Source organism: Plasmodium inui (genome assembly GCF_000524495.1).
Source record: "Plasmodium inui San Antonio 1 unplaced genomic scaffold supercont1.14, whole genome shotgun sequence".
Classification (NCBI taxonomy): Eukaryota; Apicomplexa; class Aconoidasida; order Haemosporida; family Plasmodiidae; genus Plasmodium; species Plasmodium inui.
The window spans coordinates 352,327-377,056 of record NW_008481848.1 but is presented as its reverse complement, the minus strand read 5'-3'; the positions used below and the strand labels follow the sequence as shown (position 1 = coordinate 377,056).

Sequence of the window (24,730 nt, the reverse complement as noted above, 5' to 3'; positions counted from 1 at the left end):
GTGTGTGCGTGGTGTGAGTCGTCTGTATTGCGTAACTTCGGGTTGACCTCAGGAGGGCTGCACTTCCTGGCGTACACCTTCCCGTCGCCCCTACGTGTAGACCATGCCCCGTGTTCCTCCTCAGTCGAGCTTCCCACTTCACTGCGCACTCGCGGGTGCGCGCCAAAGTGGCGAAGCTTCTGCTCAGGAAGGTCCACGCATAACTGTGCTCATGCTTATCGCATCGCCAATTAATGAACTCCTGAGGCAACTTGTTTCCACTCTGCGCGTAGTTGGAACAATCCTGCGCCACGAGTTAGTCATCATATTAGTTTCATGTGTGTGTCCGGGGGGGCCACGTGTGGGGGTTAAAAAAAAAAAAAAAAAAAAAAAAAAAAAAAAAAAAATTGGAAAATAGAGCAGAACAAACTTCGGAAAAATGAAGTTGCGCCAAAGGAAGCAGCCCAGAAGGGGCGATCCCCAGCTCGGCGTGTGCTACAATAACATGTGCACTTTGAGCTTCTTGTAAATAGTCTTGCTGTATATGCACGGGATGGGCAGGAAGAACAGCGTTTTATCGTCTTCGGGGGGGGGGGAGGAAGTAAAAAAATGTTAATAAAGGGGATATGCCTCTTTTAAGGGGGCATGGCTCCATCGTGGCGCCACACAGGCCTTCATCCCGATGTGCCTATCGCAGTGGGGCGACGCCAATCCATTTAAGACACCGCTCCGAAGAGGTGCCCCCGGTGTGTACACAATTGCGTGTGTGAAGAACGCCGAGTCTTACGTCTTCGCGTCCTGGGATTGAAAGTCAAGACGGGGCAATAAAACACAAAATCGTTCCTGTCGAAGGGGTCGTTATTTTTGAAGGCGCTAAAGGGGCCAGTTAATTCTTCTGTAGTGTTGCCAGATAAACTGGTTCTTTCCATTTCCCCTTCATCATAACTATCGCTAAGATTGCTTCTTTCTCTTTCGAACCCTTCCCCATTCTGTACAGCGTCTGAATTTTTATTAAGACCCCCCTTATCAGCATCCTGGTTGGATACGCGATTAGGATCACTTGTTTCATTTGGTCCAATTGCTCTACTTTGAGCAGTCTCACTCTGCTTGTTTTTTTTTATCTTCACATAAATGTACGGTGAGTCGTAGTAAAATTGATTTTCCTTCTTGTGGATGTATTCCCAATAATCACTGGTGCTATGGATTCGGATGACTTCCCCTTTTTGTCCAGACAGCCCTCCCTTAGTGTTATCGATCCTTCCAGCTTGGTTGTCCATTTGGGGGGTAGGGTCCCCTATTTCCTTCTTGGTGGCGTCGTTGAGAGTGTCTGCTTCCTCAGTGGCACAGTCATCCCGTACGCCAGCCTCGGGGCCAAGCTTGCCATGGCCCTCTCTCCCATCCGCGCGTGCACCTCGCCTATTTTCCTCGTCGCAGATTTTCATGAAAATGCTGTTTCTCTTGTGGATGAATGGGTGCGCGAAGGGCTGGGAGGTAGTCACGAATTCGCCTTTGTACGTTCGTATGGGCAGCAGCCAGATGCCCTCCTCGCTCCTGAAGGGGGGAAGTGGGGAAGCGGGGAAGCGATGAAGCGATGAAGCGGCGGTTTGGATTGCGTTGTGCGCAGCGGTTAGGATAGCGATTTGCACATCGATCTGCACATCGGTCTGCACATCGATCCGCCCATCTTCCTGCTCACATGCCGGCCACCTACCCTCCAATTCCGTCGCAGTATTTGAAAGACACGTTGAGGCTGCTCACGGGGACGTTCATGCTTCGCGCATAGCTGAGGTAGACCGAGTAAAAGAAGAGCAGTGGATTGCTAAACATTGAGACGTCGTACACATGTCTGCCTCCCCGCTGATCTGCGTTTATGACGTCTCTCAAGTAGGTCAGCTTTTTCTTTATCTTCCCAAAGAATTCGCGTAGGTCGTTTTCTCCCATGGAGAGGGCGTCCCACTTATGCGGCACCTGGAAGGGGAAGCGACGTGGCGAAGATTGAAGGGGACGCGGAATGAACCCAGGGGAGGTGGCCAAAACGAAGGGACTCCGCTTTCACCCCCAGATGCTCCTCCCTCATTGCGCTAATTTTTCTTCGGCGCGCCTTACCCTGAAGGTGAGCAAATCCGACTGCATCTCCCCCAAGGGGTCATCCGCCAGGTGGCTCGAGCCCTCCATTTGGGCGAGGTGTCTAACTTGACCTTTCATGCTTCGGATGTGGCTCAGCAGGGAGTTGTATTCCTCCGTGAGGTATTTCACTGTAAGGGGAGGAAGGGGTGCAAAAAGGGAAGACGCAGAGGGATGCAGTGGTGTAGGCGGGGACGAAACTGAGACAGGCTCCGCTTAGGAGGTACCCACCACAGTGGATAGAGGCAAACCATAGTGGAAACCACACACACCATAGTGGAAACCACACACACCATAGTGGAAACACACACCGATGGGGAGCCCCTCAACCCATCCATGAAACACATACACGTCGACGTGGCGTTCACAGCCTGTCTCATCGATACGAAGCGGGAAAACTCCTCCAGGTAAAGAAGAATCAACTGAAAGGTGTTTCTCCTATGGGCCCTGTTAATCAGCTGACACTCAGAAAGGAGCACTCTCTCCGTTAGCGTAATTAATTGTGCCCCTTCGTACAAGTGTATGCTTTTATTTTTCTTAAAAATCTTTTCCGTCAAGTGGAAGTGCCTTCCCATATACTCAATCAAACCATGCAACGTCGTGATGTTTGTCGGTATTTGCAACACATTGCTTATGACAGATGGACTGTTTCTGTTCATTTTGCTGGAGAATAAGTTACACACAAAGGAGTGCATCATATTCTTCGTTAGGATACGCTCCTTTGGAAATAGAAGTTCTACAAATGCTCTCAGGTGGTGAGAAAGGAAGTCCCTACATTTTTCTGCCTTCTTTAATTGCGCTTTGTACTTTGCGCGGTCATTCAGGTTGTCCTGATCTGCGGCTTCTTGGTGGTAACCATCTAGCTGAACCTCCTCTCCGTAGCGGTTGCCCTTCTGGGCCACTTGGCTGAATGCCTCCACCGTTCCCATCATCTCGCTGAGGAGGTCCACGTTGACGTTTAGGTTTTCCACGGGACCCTGTTCATTCAATAGGGAGAAGAACAAGATGGTGAAGAAAAGGCACCTGAAGGTATCGCCCTTGGGGGAGTTCTCCTCTGCAATTAGTTCTTTCATATCAGCTGCGTTACGAACACGCAGGGAGCTAAGGCAGAAGTATAGAAATTGGAGGTACTCCCTAGAGTCCTGAGCGAAGTCGAGGTTAACCACTACACCGCTTCTGATCAGCGTAGGAGAGAGACTATCCATACGGTTATAATACACAAAATAAATTTTGTGAGAGGTGTTCTTTATATACTTCTCCGCTTTGTGTACGTCTTCCTCCTCCACAACGTCCATCATAACCACGTCATTCTGCTTTGACAACACAGAGCTGGAAGCATTTTTTATGTCTATATAGAGAACACTGTTGTTGCTTAGCATCACCGTCGATAAGGCAAAGCTGTGTCGATTTTTTTGTAGAAATACGATTAGCTTCTTCCTTTCTCTGAGGAGAGTGTCGAAATAGTCTCCTCGCTGAACGCACTGTAAGAAGAGTTCACCTCGGTTGGCATCGCGATTGCAGGGACTATCACCACGGTAGGAACTATCACCCTCGCTTGTCATATGCTTCATAGATTCCATTACCGATCTTACCTCTCCCGGGTCCTCTTCCCGACCTGTCTGCGCTCCCCCCATGGTGCCCGCAAAATTGCCACCAATGTGGGAGGCGACCAAATGGCACAAATTTCTGCTGACCAACTCTCTGTGCAGGTAAATCATCCCGCTCAGCTTCACATTGATATATTTGCGAACCGAAAGGATAAGCTCCTCCTTCTTTATGATCTTATCGATTACCATTTTGTAGAATAGCATGGATGGTTTGGTAAACTCCTTCAGTGGAAACGTATCTTCCTTTCTATACCCTTCACCTGTACCGGGGGCTTCGATCAAATTGCAACTCGTCGTCCTGACATACCTGTCCCAGTCCTTTTTGTTGTTCTTAATATGTTTCAATAATTTTTTGAACACGCACCGCTTTCTTCTTCTCAGTTGTAGAAGCTCAGGTAGGTAATCATCGATGGAGGGGTCCTCCTCACCAGCCATGTGATGAACAGATGGGTCCGATTGGTCCGATTGGTCCGATTCGTTCTCATCGCTGCTGTCCCTGTGGTGGTGTGCATGGATGGCCGTTCCGTTGACCGCTCTCTTGGCTGTCTGTCCACTTGTCGCCTTGTCATTTTTGGCATTCTTAACGGGGGCCTCCTTATCACCGTCTTCACGCCGCCACTCCTGCTGCTCCTCTTCTTCACAGAACACCCCCCTGAGCTTCCTCTTCTCCAGATAAAGCACCCGCACCGATTGGTCTACACATCTGACAATTTGACTTTCCCTATTCTCGTTCGTCCCATAGGCCATTTTCTCTCCCCACCGGTTTGTCTTACCTTCCAGTGATTCACTTCTTCCGTCCCCCTGTCCGGTCTCCGTGGTGCAATCCCCCGAGTCATCTTCCCGACCTAACTCGTTATTGACTAAGCCAAAGTGCTCATCGCATATGCTACTCTCGTAGGCGGAGGAACTATCCCACACATCACTCAACCAGGTGTCTTCTTCAGTCTCCAACTTGTGCTGCCCTCCCTGAGAGGTACGCTTTTCGCATGGAATGGGGGACAAACCCTCATTTGAGATGCTCCTACGTGAAGAGGCCACATTTGGAACAGAGTCATCCCCTGGTGAGAGCGACTCGTGGCGATTCTCAACGGGATGGTCTCCTTCTCCGGATGCAGCATCCCTCTTCCGCTTCTTCCCAATGGATCGAAGTACCCGCTTCTCCCACCTCCTGTCATAGCTTCGAAAAAATAAAAACACGTCCTTCCACTTGATCGCTTTGTAGTGGTATACATCCAGATAGATGCTCAGCAGAAACCTTAGCAACAATGTGTGCTTACTATCGACGAAGGATAAAATGTGAAAGTAAAGAAAATTTAGAACACACGCTTCGTTATCTTTGCTCTTCCCTGAGTTGAATAGGTGTCTGGCCCATTTGACCATTTTTAGGAAGTTCTGATGGGGGAACTTGTATCTTTCTCTCATCATCCCGAGGGACTGGGTTAGGAGGTAGGCCACGTAAGTTAGCATGACCAGTCGTTCGGTGGGAGCGGCAGCAGTGGAAGCAGCGGTGGGAGTGGCAGCATCGGTAGCAGTGGTGGGAGTGGCAGCATCGGTAGCAGTGGTGGGAGTGGCAGCAGCGGTAGGAGTGACAGCGGCGGATGATTCACCTTCTTCGCTCCCTTCACTTTTCTCCTCTTTCTCTTGTGAGTCTTCCGACTGGCTCTTCCGCGTCCCCTTTTCGTCGCGCTGCTCGGTCTGCTTCCCATTGCCATGCTTGTCTTTTCCGTCTTCCGCCGCCTCGAGCAGGTCTGCCGCTCGGCGCAGGACCTGGGACAGGGAGTACGTGAAACAAATGGGGGAATTTTTACGGGCCGCGAAAACGCACACGTGATAGGATGCACACATGTAAGCAGATACACACAAGTGATACGATTCACACACCGGGGCGGATGCACGCGTAGAGTTACCTCCTCCTCGCGCAGGGCCCTCAGCACTGCTGGGGACTCCACAGCCGAACGTCGTCTCGCCCCCTTGTCGTAATAGTAAGCAAACAGGTTAAGTAGATTCCTCTTCTTATAATCGCACAGGATGACGTGGTGGTCCACTCCAACCTTCGTGAAGTCAATGTCCTCAACAGAGTCGGCGAAGATGTACACGGTGCCAGACCCATCTGTCCCTTCATTCACAAGAGAGTAAATAGTATCGTCCACTTTTTTGAACAAAATGTTGAAATTTCTGCTCCGGTAGCTCCTGACCTTGTTTGTAATATGCGCGATGTGTTCCTCTTCGTTGGAGCGGCTTCTTTCGCGGCTTCTGTCGGGGCGGATCGTGTTGTCGCTGCTCTTTCCGCTGCCCGTGTTGCCGCTTCCCATGTCGGTTGTGTCTCCTTGGTCGGTTGGAAGCTCTGTCTCCGACGGAGTAACTCCTCCTTGGCAATCCCCTCCAACAGCGTAAATCTCCAAACCGCACTGCCACTTCACGTAGACGTACTTTTCGTCGTCCCTTCGGAATTTCTTCAGAAGGTACTTCTTCATTTGTTGAAAGGGGTCGATGCATATGATTATCTTCTCGTGTAGAACATCCATCAAGTGGCAATTAAACATTACCATGCTGTCCCAGCAGAGATCCAGCTGCGAATATTGCTCTAGAAATGTCGAGGGTAAATACTCTTCCAGGTTGAGTGCGCTCCGCGGGGTCAGGTCACCCCAGGTGGGTCGGCTGCAGTAAGGCTGTTCAGGGGGTTCAGTCTCACCAGTTTGCCTTGTTTCCCCCGTCTGCCCAGTCTGCTCCTCCCCAACCGCGTCGAGAGTCATCCTCCTGTACTTCTCCCTCCCCTTCATCAGCAATTTGATGAATTTCTTTTTCTCCCTCGATTCCATGGCGGAGCAGTAGATAAAGAGGACGCTCTTCAGCGGAAGGACGATATGTGTCCTTCTCTCGATTTCTTCCTTCGTTGCGTGGTCAATTGAGAGGAGATCCTCCTGCGAGGGGGGGGAGTAGTGTTGTGAGGGGGCACCAACGGGGTAACACAAAACGGTAAGAACCAATGAGGCAGCACCAAACGAGTAGCACCCTGTGGAGCCCACTTACCAGCAGACCGCGCACATCCGGGGAAGCCGCGTCTATCAGCGCCTTCCGCAAGTCGTCCCGTAGGGAAGAAACATCCTGACTGAACTGGATCACTCCCTTCCGTTGCACTAGAAGAGAATCCCTCCGCTTCACATAATCATTAATCGAAACGATAAAAGCGTTTATAATTTTAACAAACCTATAATTGAGAAACCTGTCCACATTGGATACATTCTCGTACTTAAGGATGAGACTCTTGGTAACAGAATCGATGACTATATTTTTAATCTGACGAATGAAGAAGCCATAGTGGAAGGAACTCTTAATATGCTCTTCATCGTTCCGTTCACCAAAGTAGAGGTACACGATTTTGAGGAACCCTCCATACCTGTTTCGATTTTCCTGCTTAAAGAGAGTAAAATCTTCTTTGGTAATCCTTTTCAAGTCATTTTTCGCTTTATGTATTTTGTCTTTGTATTCTCTTAGGGAGCCTTCCACGTGGTTCTTCATGACATCCATCTCGTCCTGCTTCTTCCTAATTTTGTCTTCCATTTCATGCATTATTGCATCTGTTTCTTCATTCTGACCGACCAACTGGTCGATGAATTTTTTACATCTATCCCGTTTGTCCAGAAGCGGGTTCAGTTCCTTCGCCCGCAGTGTGGTATACACTTGGTGTGTCTTCTTCACAAAGGTAGCGGCGTCGAATTCGTGGTTGGGATTTCTGCAATGGCGTGGCTTCACTGGGGGGGAGCGATCATCCCACTGGCGGTGGTACACACCCTGATTTGATAGCAGCCCGTTCAAACTTCCACTCATTCTAGTGAGGAAGCGAACTTCCAGAGGAATCTCAACATCAGAGGTTGACGAAGGGACCAAGCCACACTGCGCCTCACTGGGGAAGCGGTACGTAGGTCTGCCCTTCACATAGTTGTAGAGAGGAAGCGACAAATTGAACAGAAAAATGGTACTCTCCTCGAAGTTGAAAAAATCCAAGTGCACAACGTGGAAGGATTTGAAAAAATGTACAAAGCGAGAGGAGTGAGTCTGATGAAGCTCCTGATATCGATTCGTGTAGAAGATAAAATGGTTCCTATTTAGCAGCATCGGCGCGATGTAATTCTGCATGTTTGCTCCTATGAGGACCTCCCTGTGCTTGATTAGGCTCACTATGTCGAGATAGTAGTGATTGGTGAAATCTTCGTAGAGCCTGTCTAGGTCTCCGTTGTGCAGTACATTGTCCATCAGGTCTAGGTACTCCTCGCTGTGAGGGAAGCGGCCCAGGAAGAGGTTTCTCCCGTGGAGGGCTCCGCTTGACCCTTCCAGGTTAGCGCTCCTCATTGATTCAGTCTCCACGTTGGCATTAATCACTTCACCCTCCCGCAGTAGCGACTTCACCGTGCGGTGGTACGCCTCCCGCAGTTGCCCCCTAGCCACATCCACGTCATTCGCCAAAAAGAAGGCATGATCATTTTTGTACGCACAATAAATGGTAACGATCTTTCGTAGTAACTCCTCCTGCTCATTCAAAAAAACGACATTGCTTCTTCTCAAGAGGAGAAAAGAATTTATCATCAAGACCATCCTAACAACGTCATGGTAGAAACGTTCAACATTTTTGTCCTCAAAAAAGCTCCTTACGAAGCTGAGATTTATTTTCCCGTTTTGCTCATCACAAAGATTCGATTTTACCTGAACAGTCAGGTTATTTTCTTCTCGACTTAAGAAAAACTCATTGCTTTGCTGCAGGATGTATTTACTAAAACGTGTGGTGAAGGATTGCTCAATGATTTGTCTGCACTTCTTAACCTGCGAGTGTGAAATGACATCGCTGCAGAAGGTTCGATACACATCCTGTTTGAAGAAAATCAAAATGTCATTAATGCTGTTTGTTATGTCCTTGTCGCAGAGCAGCAGGTGGTTTATTAGATTGTTCATTCGGCTGGTGTGCAGGCACAGAGTGGCTTCTTCCCCCCTTGCCTTTCCCATGACGCCTTCGAAAATCTCCAGGATGCACTTGATGAAGCTGTTGCACTCGGTTATCACCTCTTCGCAGAAGTTCTGTGGTGAGGAGGGTGATGAGCAGTGATGAGCAACGATGAGCGGTCAGAGCGGCGAGACGGGCGTACTGGTGCGATGGGGGCACTTCTGAAGGGGTGTCCTTCCAACTGCACCATTCGAAGCGCACCATTCGAAGTGCACCCCTCCACGCATCGCTCAGCCAACTCACATATTTCAGGAAGAGCGCCTCGATGACGTTCGAGTAGACGCTGTGGATGTCCCGCGTGTCCATCTCGCCGACGTTGAGGACGAAGAAGTTCCGGTGCATTTTCTCGAAATCGTGGCAGTCCTCCTGTGTACGTATCGCCTGTTCGCTGTTAAAGGTGCAGAAGATCCTGCGCCTGGGAAGGGCCACGTCGGTTGCGAGCTCCCGATCGAAGAAGGCCTGCGCATGGGGAGGGGGTGCAGAAGGGCGAGTGAATAAACAGGTGTCTATGTGTCGAGGCGTCTATGTGTCGAGGCGTCTATGTGTCGAGCCGTCTATGTGTCGAGCCGTCTATGTGTCTGTGCGCGTCCGTGTGCTCCGCGAGTCATGCCGCTGTGGACGCCATCCACGCCATGCTGCCCTTACACTACTCCCCGCGAGGGCGTAGAGAAACTCCATGGTGAGGCGGGAACCCCCGCCAAGGCAGTTAACGTCATCGATAAATATCGTCACATCGTACGGCACGGACCCCCTGGAGAGGTCAAACGAGCGCCGCAACTTATTTACGATTCGGCTGTACCGAAACAGTGCGTTGAAACGAAAAGTGAAATTATGCAGGTTGGCCCTCTTCTGGTCAGGCGAATTCAAGTGGTTACAAACGCACTTGGATTTAGCTGAGTTAGATCCCCCCATGAGAACAAGAGGCATACGTAGGTAGGAAGAGATGTTTATCAAATATTTCATACATAGAATGCTGGAATCTTCGAATAAGAAGTAGTCATCATTGATGAACAAAGCGTTGTCCACTAGATCCATCTTATTTATGTGGAGACTCTCCTTTGAAAAGACCTTCTCATGTCTCATGATCTTATTCGTTTCTGCATTGTAGTGGAGATGGACAAAGGAGGTGTTCCTTGGGATGATCGAGAGGTTATTAATGTGCTTAAAAATGAAGCCTTCAAATTGTGTCCTCAGTTTTTTATCCATAAAGGACGTAAGGGAGTAGACAAAGCTGATGGTTATGATATTGTTCAGATGATTGTCTAGGATTTTTTTTTCCGTCCCCTTTTTCTCCTTGAGCGTTGTTATGAAGTAATCTACGAAGTGTACAAAGTGGCTGATCAGCGTGTTTATGTGGACGTTCACTTGGGCCCTTCCATTGTGGAGAAAATGAATGGTGCCGTCTTCTTCCCTCGTCCCATCATCATCCCCTTCATCGCATTCCTCATCCGATTTCTCCTCCTCCTCCAGTTCACCTGCGTCTTCAACAGATCTGAGTCCCTCCTCAATGCTCCCACGACGGGTGCCATCACGATTGCCATGGGAAGTGATGCCCCTATCGTGGTGCTCAACGATGCCGCTATCGCGATGGTCAGCGATGCCCTTATCGTTATGGTCACTCGCCTCCTCGCCAGGGTTGCTCTCAAACGGGGCGTTCTTCTGGTTACTCCTTGGACGGAACTTCAATTTGGCACTCCCCTCGCCCTTCCTGTACTTCCTAAAAAAATTGATCGCCTCGATAAATAGATCTTCAAACACCTTGACGATCTTCTTTTTGGCAGATTTGTAGGTCTTTATTCGCTCCACGGCATGTGTGATGAAGGGGAGGAAGGGGACGGTGTTTCTCACTTGTACGTGGTGGTACTTCCCAATAAGATTAGGAGACATTTCTGTTAATCGCTCTGGAGTGAATACAAAGCAGCGGTGTCTACACTCGTCTTCTTCTTTCTCCATCTGACTCAGCAGATTCTTCTTCATCGTGTGACTGATAATCCTCTCCACGAAGGTACTATCCCGTACGTTAATCACACTGATGTGTACTCTGTTCTTTTTCAGCATAGATTCTCCAGCCCAGTGGTTAGGCTGATTAATATGTTTCCTCTCCTTTGGGTCATTCCTACTATGCATTCCATCATCGGTGGGTGTCGGGCCCGTTTTCTTCTTCGTGTTTCTCGCCAATTTGTTGGTGCACACCTGGGCGTTCTTCATCCCGAGAGGTGCTCCCGTCGCTCCTCCCATTTGAATCGCTTCCTGACCTGCCCGGTTGTTCTCCTCCCGCTGAGAAGAGCCTCCTCCACGGCGACCGAACACAAACCGGAGGCAATCCCCCTCCTCGCAGTAACGTAGGTTGATATTCTCCACCGTGCAGTGATTATAAACCCCCTGTTCTGCCATCTCCAGACGGTTAATCAGAGTGGCCAAAATAAGGACGATTGTGCTCCGTCCAGAAAACTTCTTCCCCATCAGCAAAACGTTTGTGATGATCCTCTGGTCGCACTTCATTTCGTCACTTTGGCGAAGGGAAAATTGATTCACTATTTTATACAGATGCAAAGATTTTTCCACTTGATATTTCAGGAAGGTCATTTTTTTTTCCATCATCAGGTCAGTTACTATGTTGCGTATTTGTTGATCCCAGGATGTTCCTTTGGGACACGTTTTTTGACAAATCTCTTCCGTTGCGTACAGTTGTTGCTGGTCTTCTTCGTCTTTTTTCTCTACCCATTTGAGTAGCCGATCCCTCCACTCCTTGGGGACGTTAAAAAGGACACACATATCTTTTGCTACTTCCTTCCATTTGGAGCTCTGGAGAAAAGAAGACACGTTCTTGATGATTCCCTTCGCCACGGTGTACTCCTCACATGGATTCTTCCCACACCTGGCCATCTTTACCGTGTGGAATAACGTCCTTTCGTCGAGGTGACCCTTCAGGGATTCCTGCGGGGAGATTGTGAGAAAAGGGGGGTTCAATGGAAAGCAGCAAACGGAAAGGAGCAAATGGAATGGGGAAAAATGGTAACTTTAGCGATGCAGGTCGACTAATCAGACTGGTGAGGCCGCTCCATTAGCCCTACCTGCTGCTTCAAATACTGGAAGGCCGCATATGTCGCGGAGGCCAAGGCACGCGCTCGAATTGGCCCGCACGACAGGAAGACAAGGAAGAGGACGGTCAATGAAAAGGGCTTGGCCGGCTCGTGCACCGAAAGGGAAAAATGGAGCGTAGAGACCGCGTCCAGAGAACCCCCTTCTGAGTAGTACTCTCCAAAGGGAAGCGATTCGTTTGATAGCGATATGTACATAAGATTCTTCTTGCTGAGGTTGAATTCACTTCCGTTGATCTTTATCGATTTCATTTTGTTTACCAAATGGTTTCTAATATTGGCTAGCTGCTCATTCAGTACGGCTAGAACCTCCGGTCGGTACGAATCCACTTGGTGAAGAAAAACAGACACATTGGAGCAGAGGCTACACGAGATGTAGTTCAGCAAATCTGACTCCTGCAACCCTTTGTTGTTTATTAAGATATAATGAAATCCTAAAAGAGTGGAAAAATTCTTTGAATGACTCATCCCGTAGATGCTTCTCGATGGCAATAGAATGAACCCGTTTTGAACGTATTTGTAAAAAAAGAACCCATAACTTTTTTGGTGATATATCATATCCATGGTGTAATTTTGATTCCCCAGAAGTTCGTATCTGTACTTCACACTGTGGTGGAAGAAGCGGATGCGGTACGTTTCTTTGTCCAAGTGATGCTTCACCTGCTCCAGGTAGCTGTAAGTGGAGTTCCCTGTGGGGGCGCCATTTCTCTGTTCGTTTAGGAAGGCCTGCAACTGATCTCGCATTTGCGCGAAGAAGGTGAAGATCATCGCCCAGCCTTTGTTTCTCTGCAGTGGTTGGCCGTGGTTTGCCTGTCCCAACTCGCGGCTTCGTCTCTGCTGAGCCTCCTGGTGGAGGGCACTCTCCCCAAGGGGGCTCTCACCAAAGGGGCTATCCCTATGTGTGACCTCCCCAAGGCTGCTTCCCACAAGGGTGCTTCCCACAAGGCTGCCTCCCCCAAGTGTCTCCTCCCCATGTACATCGTCTTCCGGTCCGCTTCTCCCCCCAGCCATGACCCTCACCATCCAACGCAGATTCTCCGTGATGAGGTAGATGACGTACTTGCTCTTCTGCGGATCGTGAATGATGCCCTCCCAGATGTGCGTAAAGTAGACATTGATCAGAATGAACAACTGCTGCAAGTTGTTGATTTGCCAGAAAAAGAGGTAGGAGTCTTCCTTCAGAGGAGCCAAGAACTCCTTCCGAGCAGCATATCCATGGATGCTCCTCATCACTACATTGCTAATTTCCTTGTTAATCTCATTTAGCAAAAACTCAGTCTTCTTGTATTTTATCTCTTCCCTGAATAGAACCCGTTCCTTGTCTGAGCTGATAATCCCACAGATGGATTCATTTTGAAAAATAAATTTCTTTACATAGGGGAATAACTTATGCACGTACCTATTCAGGCATTTCAGCTCGTTCATATTTAAGTAAACGTCTAAAAACTCCTCATCCGTGAGTAGGAAGAAGGTATACCATTCGCTTCTTCGCTGCAGAGTGTGTTTCTCCACCTCCTGCTGAATGGCCCTTAGCTCTGTTTCCGTTTTTTCGAATTCCTCCAATTGGTATGCTTTCTCTAAATGCTTCATTAACTGTGGATAGATGAAAAAATCTTCGCACATCTGCTTGTACTTGGCTACTATGGAGGATAGGTGGTCCGTTTTTAGAGCCTTCTTCAGTTCGCTATTTTTATGTTTAGCTAGCTGAAGATAGCATGGCTGTATTTTTTGAATAACTCCTAAGATGTTGGTGAAGTTTCTAATCTGAGTGGAGAGGTTGTACAATTCTGGATAGACGTGTCTACTGAAGGAGTCGTTTTCCAGGACGAATAACTCCGCGAGGGTTCCCTTCAAATTGTGCATAAGTTCGGCTAGATTGTTCACGAAGTATACCTTTTTGTTCACCAGAGTAACGTCTATTTTGTTTTTCTTTAGACCTGCCTTGAGCCTCTCCAGCTGCTCGTTCATTTTTTTTTCCTTCTCATATTCGAAGCAGATGTTTTCTAGATCCGGAATGCTGTTGGCGATGTGGAGGTGGAGCAGGTGCCTCAGTTCGATTTGCTCTTGGGCGATTGGGATCGCGGCGGGGCGGGGGTGGCTGGCCGAGGAGCGGTTAAGCTGAGCAAGGTTAGAATCATCCCGGTTAAGGTCATCCCGGTTAAGGTCATCCCGGTTAAGGTCATCCCGGTTAAGGTCATCCCGGTTAAGGTCATCCCGGTTAAGGCCATCCCGGTTAAGGCCATCCGGGTTAAGGCCATCCCGGTTAAGCTCATCACGGTTAAGCTCATCACGGTTAAGCTCAGCACAGCCATCCTTTACGCCGACCGCTTCAGCTTCTACTTCCACTCCCGCTTCCCCCCCCCGCATGCTCACCCACGCCACGTCCTCCGGCGCGGCCCCCCCCTTGGCGCCATTTAGCACGGCCACCGCCCGCTCGAAGTATTCGCGGCTGTCGCGCACCAGGCCCAGCAGCCTCAGCACGCGCAGCGCGCTCTCGTACGTCATGTGGAACCTATTGCAGCGCTCGTAAAAATCGCCATTCACGAAGTTTTTGTTGACCCTCTTAAAATACGAATCTATGGCCCCTATTTCAGACGACACAGAGGCTACATCTAGGCGGAAGATCTTCTCCCTTCGATGTTTCTCATTACAACACAGGTACTTGTAGTAGGTGTAGATGGCAAGACTGTTATTGAGGAACATATTTTTTAGCAAGCTAAAATTGACGAAGGCATTTTTTTTCTTTTTTAGCACCTTCTGATAGTGGAGATATTTGTCTACATCCTTTTTGACGTCCAGGATTTTTTTCCTGAGGAATTCGAGGAGCTCAAATATGTAGCATCGGTTTCTGGTCTCTTCATTCAGCACTTGGATTTCGTCGTCGGGGCTGATCTGGAAGGGGGAGTCATCGCCCTCACGTGGGTCACGGTGGTCATGGCCGCCATCCGAATTGGCCCCTTTTCCTGTCCCCCCCCTGGAGTAGTACTCCTCCTGGATGTCCCCTATGGGCGTCACGCAATGCAGCAAGCACTCCATCTCTTCGAGCGATACCACACAGTTGAATTGGACGAGGTTGCCTTTTACGATGTTTAGAATGCTCTGGATGTTATGCTCCACTCGACCGATCTCAAGGGTGAGTTCCCTAAACAGAGTACTAAATTCGATATCGTAATTCTTCTCCTTGTGAAGGATACTCTTCATGGCATTCATTTTCTGATTGATGTGAAAGATCTTCGTCGTGTAGTTGCCACTAATACTTATGTAGTATTTTTTAAAAAGGAGAAAAAGGGACGATATAGATTCTACGTTCTCTTCTATGCTGACTAGTTCGCCGGCGAATTTGTTCGTGAAAGTAATATACTCAACGAGATCGCCAATACTGGAAGGGATGGTATTTATGAGATTAAACGATTTGTCCAGTTTTGTGGTGAGCTCCTCGATAGTCTGGTTACTCAAGGATGGTAGGTAGCTGATGAGGTGATTCCATTTGGTCCTTATGCTACTCAGCAGATTGTCTATCAGGAGTGAATTGTCTACTTTGAATAGATGTATCTGTATCTGTTTATCCATCCGTTTGATTTTATGCTCTAATTCTTTAAATGATGTAAAGAGTTGCGAAATCGATTGCGTGTTCATGATATCCATTTGGTTCACTTCGATCTGATCATTCTTGTTATGCAGTTTGATGACCTCCTCGAATTCGCTGCAAGATTGAACCATCGAGCAGTACATTATTTTCATTTTCTCCTTCAGCTCTTCGTCCAGCTGCTGAATCGTTTCGTCCGCGCTGATAGAGTTGGCGAAGCTGCTGAGAGGGAGTCCCTGAAGCGGCAGCGCTAGAGTCGGTTCTGCCTGAGGCGGCAACACTCGATGGGGAAGCACCCGATGAGGCAGTGTTCCATCCGGCTGTGTCGCGCTTGGCTTCCCTCCACTGCCCCCGCGGAAAATCACACTGTCCACAAAAATCTCGCTGGAAAAAAACTCCCGAACTTTGTAGTAGTTAAAAAACTCCTCACGCATGCAGATATTCTCAATGCCGACATAGAAGCAGTGCATGAGCGTATTGATGAGCAGGTTACACTCGGGTGTAATTCGCAAGTGGTCCTTCTCCACATGCAAAACAACGCTGAAGAGACACACTTCATTTTTCGTTTTATTTCTCGCGCTGTTACTTTTGCTATACATGGTATTTATATTAACTCCTACGTTTGCACTGTCTGACTTAACATTGCTTTCTTTGTTCTCCACTTTGATTAATCTGTATGGGGTTCCATCCTTATCGCGCAGCTTCCCTGGGCTGTTTCTGCCCCGTACGCTTGCCACCGCGGTTTCGTTAGCCCTACAGCTGCCACCAGGTTCTCCATTTTGAGCATAGGGGGAGTAGATCGCTCCACTGGCTTGCCTCATCAGAGCGGCTCCACCATTGGCGAGTCCCTTCATTCCGCTACATGGAGTACACATATCTCCATTGACTCTGCTGTTTTTGTCGACCCCGATCTCCTTCCCCTGTGTTGTATCTTCTCCATTTTTATCCTCCTCGAAGTAGTTGTTTAGAAGACCCAGGAAATACTCGTATGTGTACAGGATGATTCCCCTCAGGGCATTGTCACAGAGGTATTGGCACAACTGTATGAAGCGTTTGATGTAGACGCAGTAGCAGCTGCTCAGTGCAATTTTGTTGTAGTATACGTCGATGGGGACGTCGGTTCCGGCGTTGCCATTGGCATGGACGTTGGCATTGGCGATAGCGTCCGCTTCCTTGTTCGCTCCCTTATCCGCCCCTGTGGTAGTCCTCCCCCTTTGCGCGACTCCACTTCGCACCGCCATGATGGGCCCATCCCCTTCACGGGCGCTGTCCCCCTGCACAATGCCGTTCTTCTCCAGAAACCCCTTGAGAGCCTTCGAGCTGTACTGACAAATGACGGTAGCAATATGGTTGAGCTTCCCCTTAATGAAGCTATCAAACTTTGGGGAATACTCCGCCTGGAAATCCCTAAACTGATCCAAACTCATGTTGTTGATATTCGTATCGACCAGTCTGTACTCGATGATCTCATCCAGAATGGTCTGTATTTCCACGAATCCTCTCAGGAAGTGCTGATTCAGGAACAGCAGATTCTCTTTTATGTATTTTTTCTTCCTCTTAAACTTGGACGATTTAATCACATTTTTGAGGAGAAAAAAATACTTGTATAGGGGGAACTTCCTCACGAAGTTTAAGCTGAGGGCACTGTTGAGGAGAGTTATGTGATCCTTCCATTCGTTTAGTTCGTAGAAGGTTGTTTCGTTTTTCTCGTTGGTCATCACTCCGCTCAGCGATATGGATAGGACTCCTTCTTCCTTTTTGCACCCGCAGGGGGCTTTCTCGTACCCTCCTCCGGGCAGGCTGCAACGGTGGGGAAGCGAGAATAGGCAGTTAGAATGGGAATGACAGAAGAGACATAAGGCAGTTAGAATGGGAATGACAGAAGAGACATAAAGTAGTTAGAATGGGAATGACAGAAGAGACATAAAGCAGTTAGAATGGGAATGACAGAAGAGACATAAAGCAGTTAGAATGGGAATGACAGAAGAGACATAAAGCAGTTAGAATGGGAATGATAGAAGCGATAGGAATGATGGAAGCCACACGGAGTAACAATGGGATGAAGTCTAAAGCGTCAGGGTCGGACAAGACAGCCCAAGGCGCCCAAGGGAGCCATGAAGACACACACCTCCTCGCTCACCTGCGCACGTAAATAAACTCCTTGTTCTTCATGTTGTTTCTTACAAAGTCAATCAGCTCGATGTGGGTAGACCACTTGTCTACAACGCTAAAGCTCGCCTCCACGATATCGAGCTTTTTTTTAAATGCACCCTCTTGCTCACTGATCGGAATTTTCTTCTCCCTTTTCTCGCATTTCGCGCCAAGGGGGGTTAACACCGACCCGTTGGCCACCCCTCCCTGTGGTGGAGCAGATCCCGCCAAAGTGTGTGCAGAAGGCGATGTCGTTGCTAATGATGATGATAAAGATGATGCCTGAATTGATCCCTTCGGAAGCGCCGCCTGTGCCTGTCCTGCGGCGCCAAGTTTCCCACTCTTATGATGCGCTCCCTTCTTCCTGCTGCCTGCAAAGTCCTCCTCCCTCACAGGGACGTGGCCCTTCAAAATATCATCTATCTCGAGCAAAACGTCGATTTTTTTCTTTTTCTTCGCTCCTCCAGCTGTTTCTTCCACTTCGTCATTTGCTACCCCCCATCGGTGGACTGCTCCCCTCTGTCCACTGCCCCCGGAAAGCTCTTCTATGGTTCTTCTCCTTGCAGCAGAGCCTATGGCCCCTTTGCCGTCCCCATTTTGGGACCTATATCCAGCGTTACTAAACTTAATGACGAGATTCTTCTTCAACGATGAGTAGTTCATCGTGACTCCTTCTCGTGGTTGCTAACACGGGTGTGTGTATGCTTAGTGGGAGGAAAAGAGCACAGGAGAGTGGCAAATCTTTGCGGCCTCTCCCGCGACTGCACACAGATGTGTCGCCGTACGGCTGAATGTGCGAAGATTCCAGCAATCTCTGTGATTGTTGTGATCATGCACATCCCCTCCTACAAGTGAGAAGTCAGACGAATTGGCTTCTCCCCTTGTGCCCTTAGTTCGACGAATAAACGGAGGGACTTAACCCCGTAATGGGGATTCTAAGAAGTGATTTTTTTTTTTTCTCTCTCCCCCATTTAGACAGGATAATAGAAGGAAGGCTTTTCGGGGGGTTCCATTTTTTTTTTTTTTTTTTCTTCTCTTTCCTTCTCTTTTCTCCCCTGTGTGTGTAACCCACTACGCTACACTCGATTAGAAAAGTGACGCTTACCGAAAGGTATGCCATGATGAAGGGATAAGCATTTTTACACTCACATGGATGGACGGAACTGAGAGGTGCAAAATCGTGGGAATTCCCCTTTGCAGCGGAACAGCAGAAGGTTTCTTCCGTCCGTTGAATCACACATGGGGGAAGTGCCAAATTGGAAGTGGAAAAATGGTTCGATACGAAAGAGCCGTCTTTATGCGTCAGGGGGAGAAGCCAAGGGAAAAAAGACCTTCTCACAATAATCGCTCCCTTCCTATTATTAACTTTCTATAGAAGGCACACAGCGGGAACATTTCCCCCCGGCTTGTGCATACTTTCCTTCTTTTTTTTTTTTTTTTCTTCCTTCTACACAGAGCAGCTATAAATATGCCTTCAGGAAGGAGAAAAGCGGGGGGGTAATACATACCCGCAACCCCTTTTGGGGGGGACACTGTTGACGCTCTCTTCATTGTAAGGTAAAATTTGGGAGTCGTGTCGTTCCGGTGACAACAGAGTCCGGGAGACTCCCCCTTCACGAAGCTATTTTATGTTATCCACATTTACGTACACCGCAACAGCACAGTTAAGAAAGATTTTTTTTAAATGACCAAATGGGCAACTCTCCATCAGTGCCACTTCCAAAAAGGTATCTTTGCACCGCTTGGAAAATGGGCAAACGTCTTTCTGTAGCCCAGGGGGCGCAGATGGAGCGGGTGTTCATCGTTGTGCACAAAAGGTATCTCCTGCGGATGATCCGCATTACTAAAAACATCGCTATGCTATACAAAGGAAAAAAAAAAAAAAAACGAACAGGGAAAAGGAAAAACGAAAAAACAATACCACCTGTCATCCAAAGCTCACAAAAAAATAGCAAAGCAAAGTGAACAATCCTCTTTGTTACACCTGCTCCCTCTTTGAAGAACTGCCACACCTCTGTTAACACAGAAAAGCGCTTCGAAAGAGGAGCTAGCGTGATGGGCTTCCTCCCTAAGGGGGTATAACCAAAGCTTACATATACGGTCAAACCGCGAGAGCACAGCCGGGTCGATAAGGACGTCCGCTCCATCTCATAATTCACTCGTGCACATTTTAGTGGTACCGCATTGTTGTTCCCTCGGCGCTGCTAGGCACACCCGTACCCACGTGTTAACGGTGCGATATCCACACGACATCTGCTTGCCACAACATCTGCATGCCACGACAGCGCTGTACACGCACCCCACCGCAACAAGAAAATGGGCTTCTTCAACTGGACGTGCAAAAACACCAGTGAAGGGGCAAAGGGACCCGTGGCGAAGAAGAAAATTTGCTGCGTCTGCCTGGAAACCAAGAAGCTGCGAGACGAGTGCATCGTCAAACTCGGAGAGGAGCAGTGCAGGAAGTACATTGAGGACCACAATCAGTGTTTGCGGGATGAGGGCTTCGACGTGAAGTGAGGCGCTGTCAGTGCCGCTACGCTTCAGCAATAGGGGGAAAGGAAAGGCGCCAGTGAACGCGCCAGTGAACGCGCCAGTGAACGCGCCAGGAAAGGCGTTCGAGCTGTACATCCAAGACCCCTTGCAAAATTGATGAATAACGCCCTCACACAAGTTATCCACCTTTGAAAATCACCAATCGCTGGGACCGCTCAGAAGAGTAACAGACAGAACGGTTCGTGTAAATAATGCTGTACGGGTTCTGTCACCTCCCTCTCCCCCTCTACACCAACCCAACCATTTGGAGTCACGTTGCCACCGCGTCTAAACCTGCGACACACAGAGTGATACGCTGGGGGACACTACTGGAAGAGCCTGCTCATCCCGCTTTGGACTTCCCCCAAGGGAACGTTGCTTTCCGGCCGCGCGAAGTTGCACACAATTTTTTTTTTTTATGAACGTGCAAGAAAAAATTATGAACAGTTCATAAAAAAAAAAAAAAAAATACCATTTGCCAAGTGCCGTACAATACATTCTACGCACCCCCCACCTCTGACTTTTTGCGCAAATTGGCCCACACGTAAACGCAAAAAGTGCGTCTCCACCCACGCAGGTTTTGCTCCTCCATCCCTACAAGAACAACGTCGGACGAAGTCGCTTTTGTGTCCGAACACAGGATAGTAACGCCCACCGAGCCTCTAGTCGAACGAAAATGCTCGTGCGCAGATGCCCAATTGGAAGGTGCCTTCGGATCTTCCCCCCCACATTGAGAATACATCCAAACGCAGTCAGGCAGTATGTGGCCCCCCGAAGGGAAGCAAGCACCATGACGTATACTCCCTGCAAGCGCAGCACAATCAGTAGCAAAATGAGCAGCATAATCAGCGGTACAACCCCCGCGCAACAACGAATAAGCAGCATGACCTGCACACAAATCGACGTAATGAAACAGATGAAGCGATTTTACAACCCAAGGGAAAATATCAACTGGACTCTGATTCGATTCCGACACAGAGTGTCACAATTACGAAAAAAAAAATTAAAATATAAAAACCACTCCAAGGTTGCGTTACGATTTCGCTTAACCAGATTTGGATGGGAAAGGCTACAGTCAGGTCGAAATGCGAGTAAAAGAAATTTGTCCGTTAAAAAGTACAATGAAAAAATGAAAATAAAATACGTCTCACGGGATGACATCAAGAAATTCAAGTTCCAAATGCCTAGCTATGTCCTGCGGATACGCGACTCTCCGGTTGATTACAACCCCAACATTATGCGTGCCCGCAAGTTCTTGCCTTCGCACTTTGGCTAGCCCGGGGCACACCTAGGGGCGTGTGCTTTTGTCTTCCACGCGTGCGCCCACCGACATGATTACTCTACATGTGGACGCTTTAAAACGACGTTGTCGCCACGGTGGCGAGTTTTTCGTGGGCAGTCATCACGTGCATGGAAAAAACAAAATAAAGATAAAAATAAAAATAATAAAAGAAAATAAAAATAAAAAATAAACAAATAAGTAAACACCAAAGGGACCCTCTCCCCAACGGGGACCCCCTTGCTGAATTTCTCAGAGGACCATCTTGTATTATTTCGTGTGACCTATTCGTTACTCGCTTTTTCCGGCCTTATCCGTTGCGTAGTCTCCTTGGTCTATCTCTAGCCTGTAGCGGGGGATTAACACGGGGAAACGGAGAAAGAGGGTTTGATGTCACGCTGTTCGCGATCGTCCGTGCAGATCACTCCGTATAAATCCATGAAAACTGCATTTTGCGCAACGCACATGGGCATACAACTACGTGTGGACCAATGGGAGAAGATTTCTATGGGTCTAACCAGCCATGATTATTCATCGTGTGGTTGACTCACAAAAGGTACACCCGCAGCGCGGATACCCTGCACATATATCCCCCCGTCCGTTGCTCCCATTTTGGCGTACCTCTTCGCGGCGACTTTTTCAAGCCACCACGGCCACATGGTTAGGTTGGGATCTCTAATCTCCGGGATGTTGTACTGACTTAGGGAATGGAAGAGGGATAAACAGATCGTGTGAGGGAAGTTCGCACGGAAAATCACGCAAATGCTAATACTTGTGCAGAACGAGTTGCCATGTTTTTCATATAAACCAAAAAAACACCTGCACTGTTCAGGTGAGTTGTGTCAAAATTTGCACATTTTTTCTTTTTTTTTAATTTTATCTTTATTCTTTTTTTTTTGTACTATCTAGCTAGCTGATCCAGAACAACGATAATGCCGACGGTCCCAAAAATGCGCTTTGCAAACCAGTTTTTCTTGAATATTAAATTGTATTTTCCCATTTTCTGATGTTCCTTTGTGTTGTAAAGATCTGAAGAGATGACGATATTTTTTAATTTGATTCTTCGGATTGGAACTTGGCGATACTAGGTGGAGGGGCGAACGGAGAAGCCTCGTTCCCGTGTGCTCAATGCGGCGAATTCTCCGTGCACGGATGCGCACGTACATGCATTTGTATGGCAGTATATTATGTACAGTGGGAGGAAGCAAAAACTGTTTTTTGTTTTCATTTTTTAATCCAAATGATGGAAAGAGTCCCTCCTTTACATTGATCACGCGCGGAGGAATTCACTCCAGGGGTGACCTTTTCAATGCCAGTTTTTTTTCTTTTTGCGATTGGAGAACTGGTTTGATACAAGCATCACACGCTTAGCGCTTTTTTTTTTCGCCACACATGTACGCACAGCACAATGCACAGATGGCACCGCTGAAGCGGAAGAGCTTTGCTTACTCATTAAAAGAAAAAAAAAAAAACATACGAAACAAGTGCGCGAAAAATGAAGCACACAGAGGGAGAATAAGAAAAAAAAGAAAACCACCTTTCGGTATCCTGAACCAATTCCACCCCAGTGCATGACACATAACAAATGACCTCATCGAATTGTAAAATGGCCAAACGCGGGCGCAGTTACGGCACCGTAAGTAAGAACATACACCTGTACACACGTGACGTGCAAGTACACAGATGGCATCATATCCTCCCGCTTACTCCCTGCGTAGCAATTGACAAATCGGTGTGAAAAAAAAGAAAAAAAATTCACCACTCAGGATGCCATAGTCGTCTTCAAGTCATCTACACACTGGAGGATAAAAAGGGGGGGAGAAGGAAAATATGACAACTGGGCAGGTAACATGAACTGAGAAGATAACATCAATTGGGCAGATAACATAAACTGCGCATTAAGCAGTGTGGCATTTGTTTGTCCCTCCACGTTGGGCAGATATTTTTGTGCCCCTCTTTGGGCCTCCTTTCCTTTTTTATCCTACGTTCCCAAATATTTTTATTTCGTTCGCCTGGGATTCGATCTGCCAAGGGGGGGGAAACACACAGGTGTGGACATACACAGGTGAGGGAATGGACAGGCGTGGATATACACCGGTGCGGACATACACCCGTGTGAGCTCTTGTCCCGTGGACGGCGCGGCGGATGCGTCCATACCAGGGCCAGGATGTTCCGCTCCGTGTCATCCTCGGTGTTCTTTATTGTGTTCCGTATGGCCTTCAAGTTGTCGTAAATTTTCTGTAAGTTGTACTTATTTTTTGGTTTCTGCGCGGGAGGGGTACATTCAGGGCATTTTTTTGTAGAGCACCACGATGGGAACAGGAAGGTGGACAGATCAAATGGAGCGACGCTGACGGTGTCGCACTGTTCGGGCCGCCCTCCCTTCTTACATGTTCCCCAAAGGAGCTGACGTAACTCTTGGTGTCTTCTACCAATTCGGCGTTGTGTTTTCCCTTGAGCAACTGAACAGGCGGGGCGGGGGGGAAAAAAAGGCAACATGGTGACCTTGGGAAGAAGTAACCATAGGAAGAAGTAACCATAGGCAGAAGTAACCATGCGAGTAAATAACGCAGGGCCGATGCAACCACCGCGTTGCGCAGAGCCAGACACGAGGATGTCATTTTTCTCGTAATTACTGCTAGCAGTTCCATCATCTTCCTCTTGCTGCGTTCCACCTGAATAGAAAAAAAAAAAAAAAAAAAAAAAAAAAAATAATAGTAGCCAAATAATGGTAAAATATGACCATGCTCAGGTGAGTGCTTCGTCTGAGCGGGACACGAAGGCGCGCCACGTTCACATTTCCTGGCAGCAGCCACGCATCGGTGGACAGTGAAGGACACGTTGAAACTACATTTCACTTTGTCCACCCCTCCATTCCTGCACTTACTTCTTCCTCACTTAGCCAGTTTTTATTTTCTGAGGGTGCACTTGCACTTTGATCGGATACAGATGAACGGGCTGAGGAGGAGGTGTAAGACGATTCTCCTTTTCCGTGCCTTTTGTCCGTTATTTTTTGTTTCCCCTTCGTCGTGTATTCATTTGTAAGACCATCAAGTTCTGCACAGCCTGGTTGAGCATCCCCATTTCTGTTTCTACAAAATTGACTCTCGAGGGGGATGGCATCCTCACGTCGATGCTCCTTATCTCCATCGCGGAAGCTGGAGTTTATATGCTGCGGGTAGGGGAAGTATATATGCATAGTGTAGGATGAAGAGGGGGGACGATTAACTGGGTATGCGACACATCGATCTATGGGCCACTTCTTTTTTCTCATATGCTTCTTGGTTACATCGTTGAGGGTGTGCAGTTGATGCTCGATGACTCGGATCTGCCGTGGGGAGAGGAGGTGGGACAAAAAAAAAAAAAAAAAAAAA

At 48.2% G+C, this 24,730-nt stretch overlaps 4 protein-coding genes across 4 annotated transcripts in view; 2 read left to right on the top strand and 2 right to left on the bottom strand.

Annotated features, from left to right (window-relative positions):
- Positions 1 to 474: 474 nt before the first annotated feature.
- Positions 475 to 18,207, bottom strand: C922_03423 (hypothetical protein; the record flags this gene model as incomplete). The annotated part of the gene is made up of 15 exons (XM_008819015.1): positions 475 to 560; positions 767 to 1,530; positions 1,691 to 1,947; positions 2,086 to 2,234; positions 2,453 to 3,697; positions 3,758 to 5,359; positions 5,668 to 6,036; positions 6,115 to 6,631; positions 6,741 to 8,780; positions 8,950 to 9,165; positions 9,352 to 11,643; positions 11,781 to 12,653; positions 12,822 to 14,075; positions 14,181 to 17,193; positions 17,534 to 18,207. 15 exons carry the CDS (start codon positions 18,205 to 18,207, stop codon positions 475 to 477), a joined length of 15,351 nt encoding a protein of 5,116 aa, XP_008817237.1.
- A 1,653-nt stretch (positions 18,208 to 19,860) lies between these two features.
- C922_03422 (cytochrome c oxidase assembly protein subunit 17) lies at positions 19,861 to 20,061 on the top strand (the record flags this gene model as incomplete). Its single annotated transcript, XM_008819014.1, has 1 exon — positions 19,861 to 20,061. The coding sequence occupies one exon, from the start codon at positions 19,861 to 19,863 to the stop codon at positions 20,059 to 20,061; it is 201 nt and encodes a 66-aa protein (XP_008817236.1).
- Positions 20,062 to 20,866: 805 nt separating this feature from the next.
- Positions 20,867 to 21,352, top strand: C922_03421 (hypothetical protein; the record flags this gene model as incomplete). Its single annotated transcript, XM_008819013.1, has 1 exon — positions 20,867 to 21,352. The coding sequence occupies one exon, from the start codon at positions 20,867 to 20,869 to the stop codon at positions 21,350 to 21,352; it is 486 nt and encodes a 161-aa protein (XP_008817235.1).
- Positions 21,353 to 21,646: 294 nt separating this feature from the next.
- The window catches only part of C922_03420 (hypothetical protein), a gene marked incomplete at both ends in the record, with an annotated part of 7,740 nt that continues 4,656 nt past the window's right edge, over positions 21,647 to 24,730 (bottom strand). The window contains 9 exons of the mRNA XM_008819012.1: positions 21,647 to 21,701; positions 21,977 to 22,054; positions 22,258 to 22,439; positions 23,341 to 23,379; positions 23,514 to 23,621; positions 23,747 to 23,818; positions 23,910 to 24,020; positions 24,244 to 24,528; positions 24,646 to 24,684. Of these exons, the coding sequence (XP_008817234.1) occupies positions 21,647 to 21,701; positions 21,977 to 22,054; positions 22,258 to 22,439; positions 23,341 to 23,379; positions 23,514 to 23,621; positions 23,747 to 23,818; positions 23,910 to 24,020; positions 24,244 to 24,528; positions 24,646 to 24,684 (969 nt within the window). The remainder of the gene's footprint in view (positions 21,702 to 21,976; positions 22,055 to 22,257; positions 22,440 to 23,340; positions 23,380 to 23,513; positions 23,622 to 23,746; positions 23,819 to 23,909; positions 24,021 to 24,243; positions 24,529 to 24,645; positions 24,685 to 24,730) is intronic.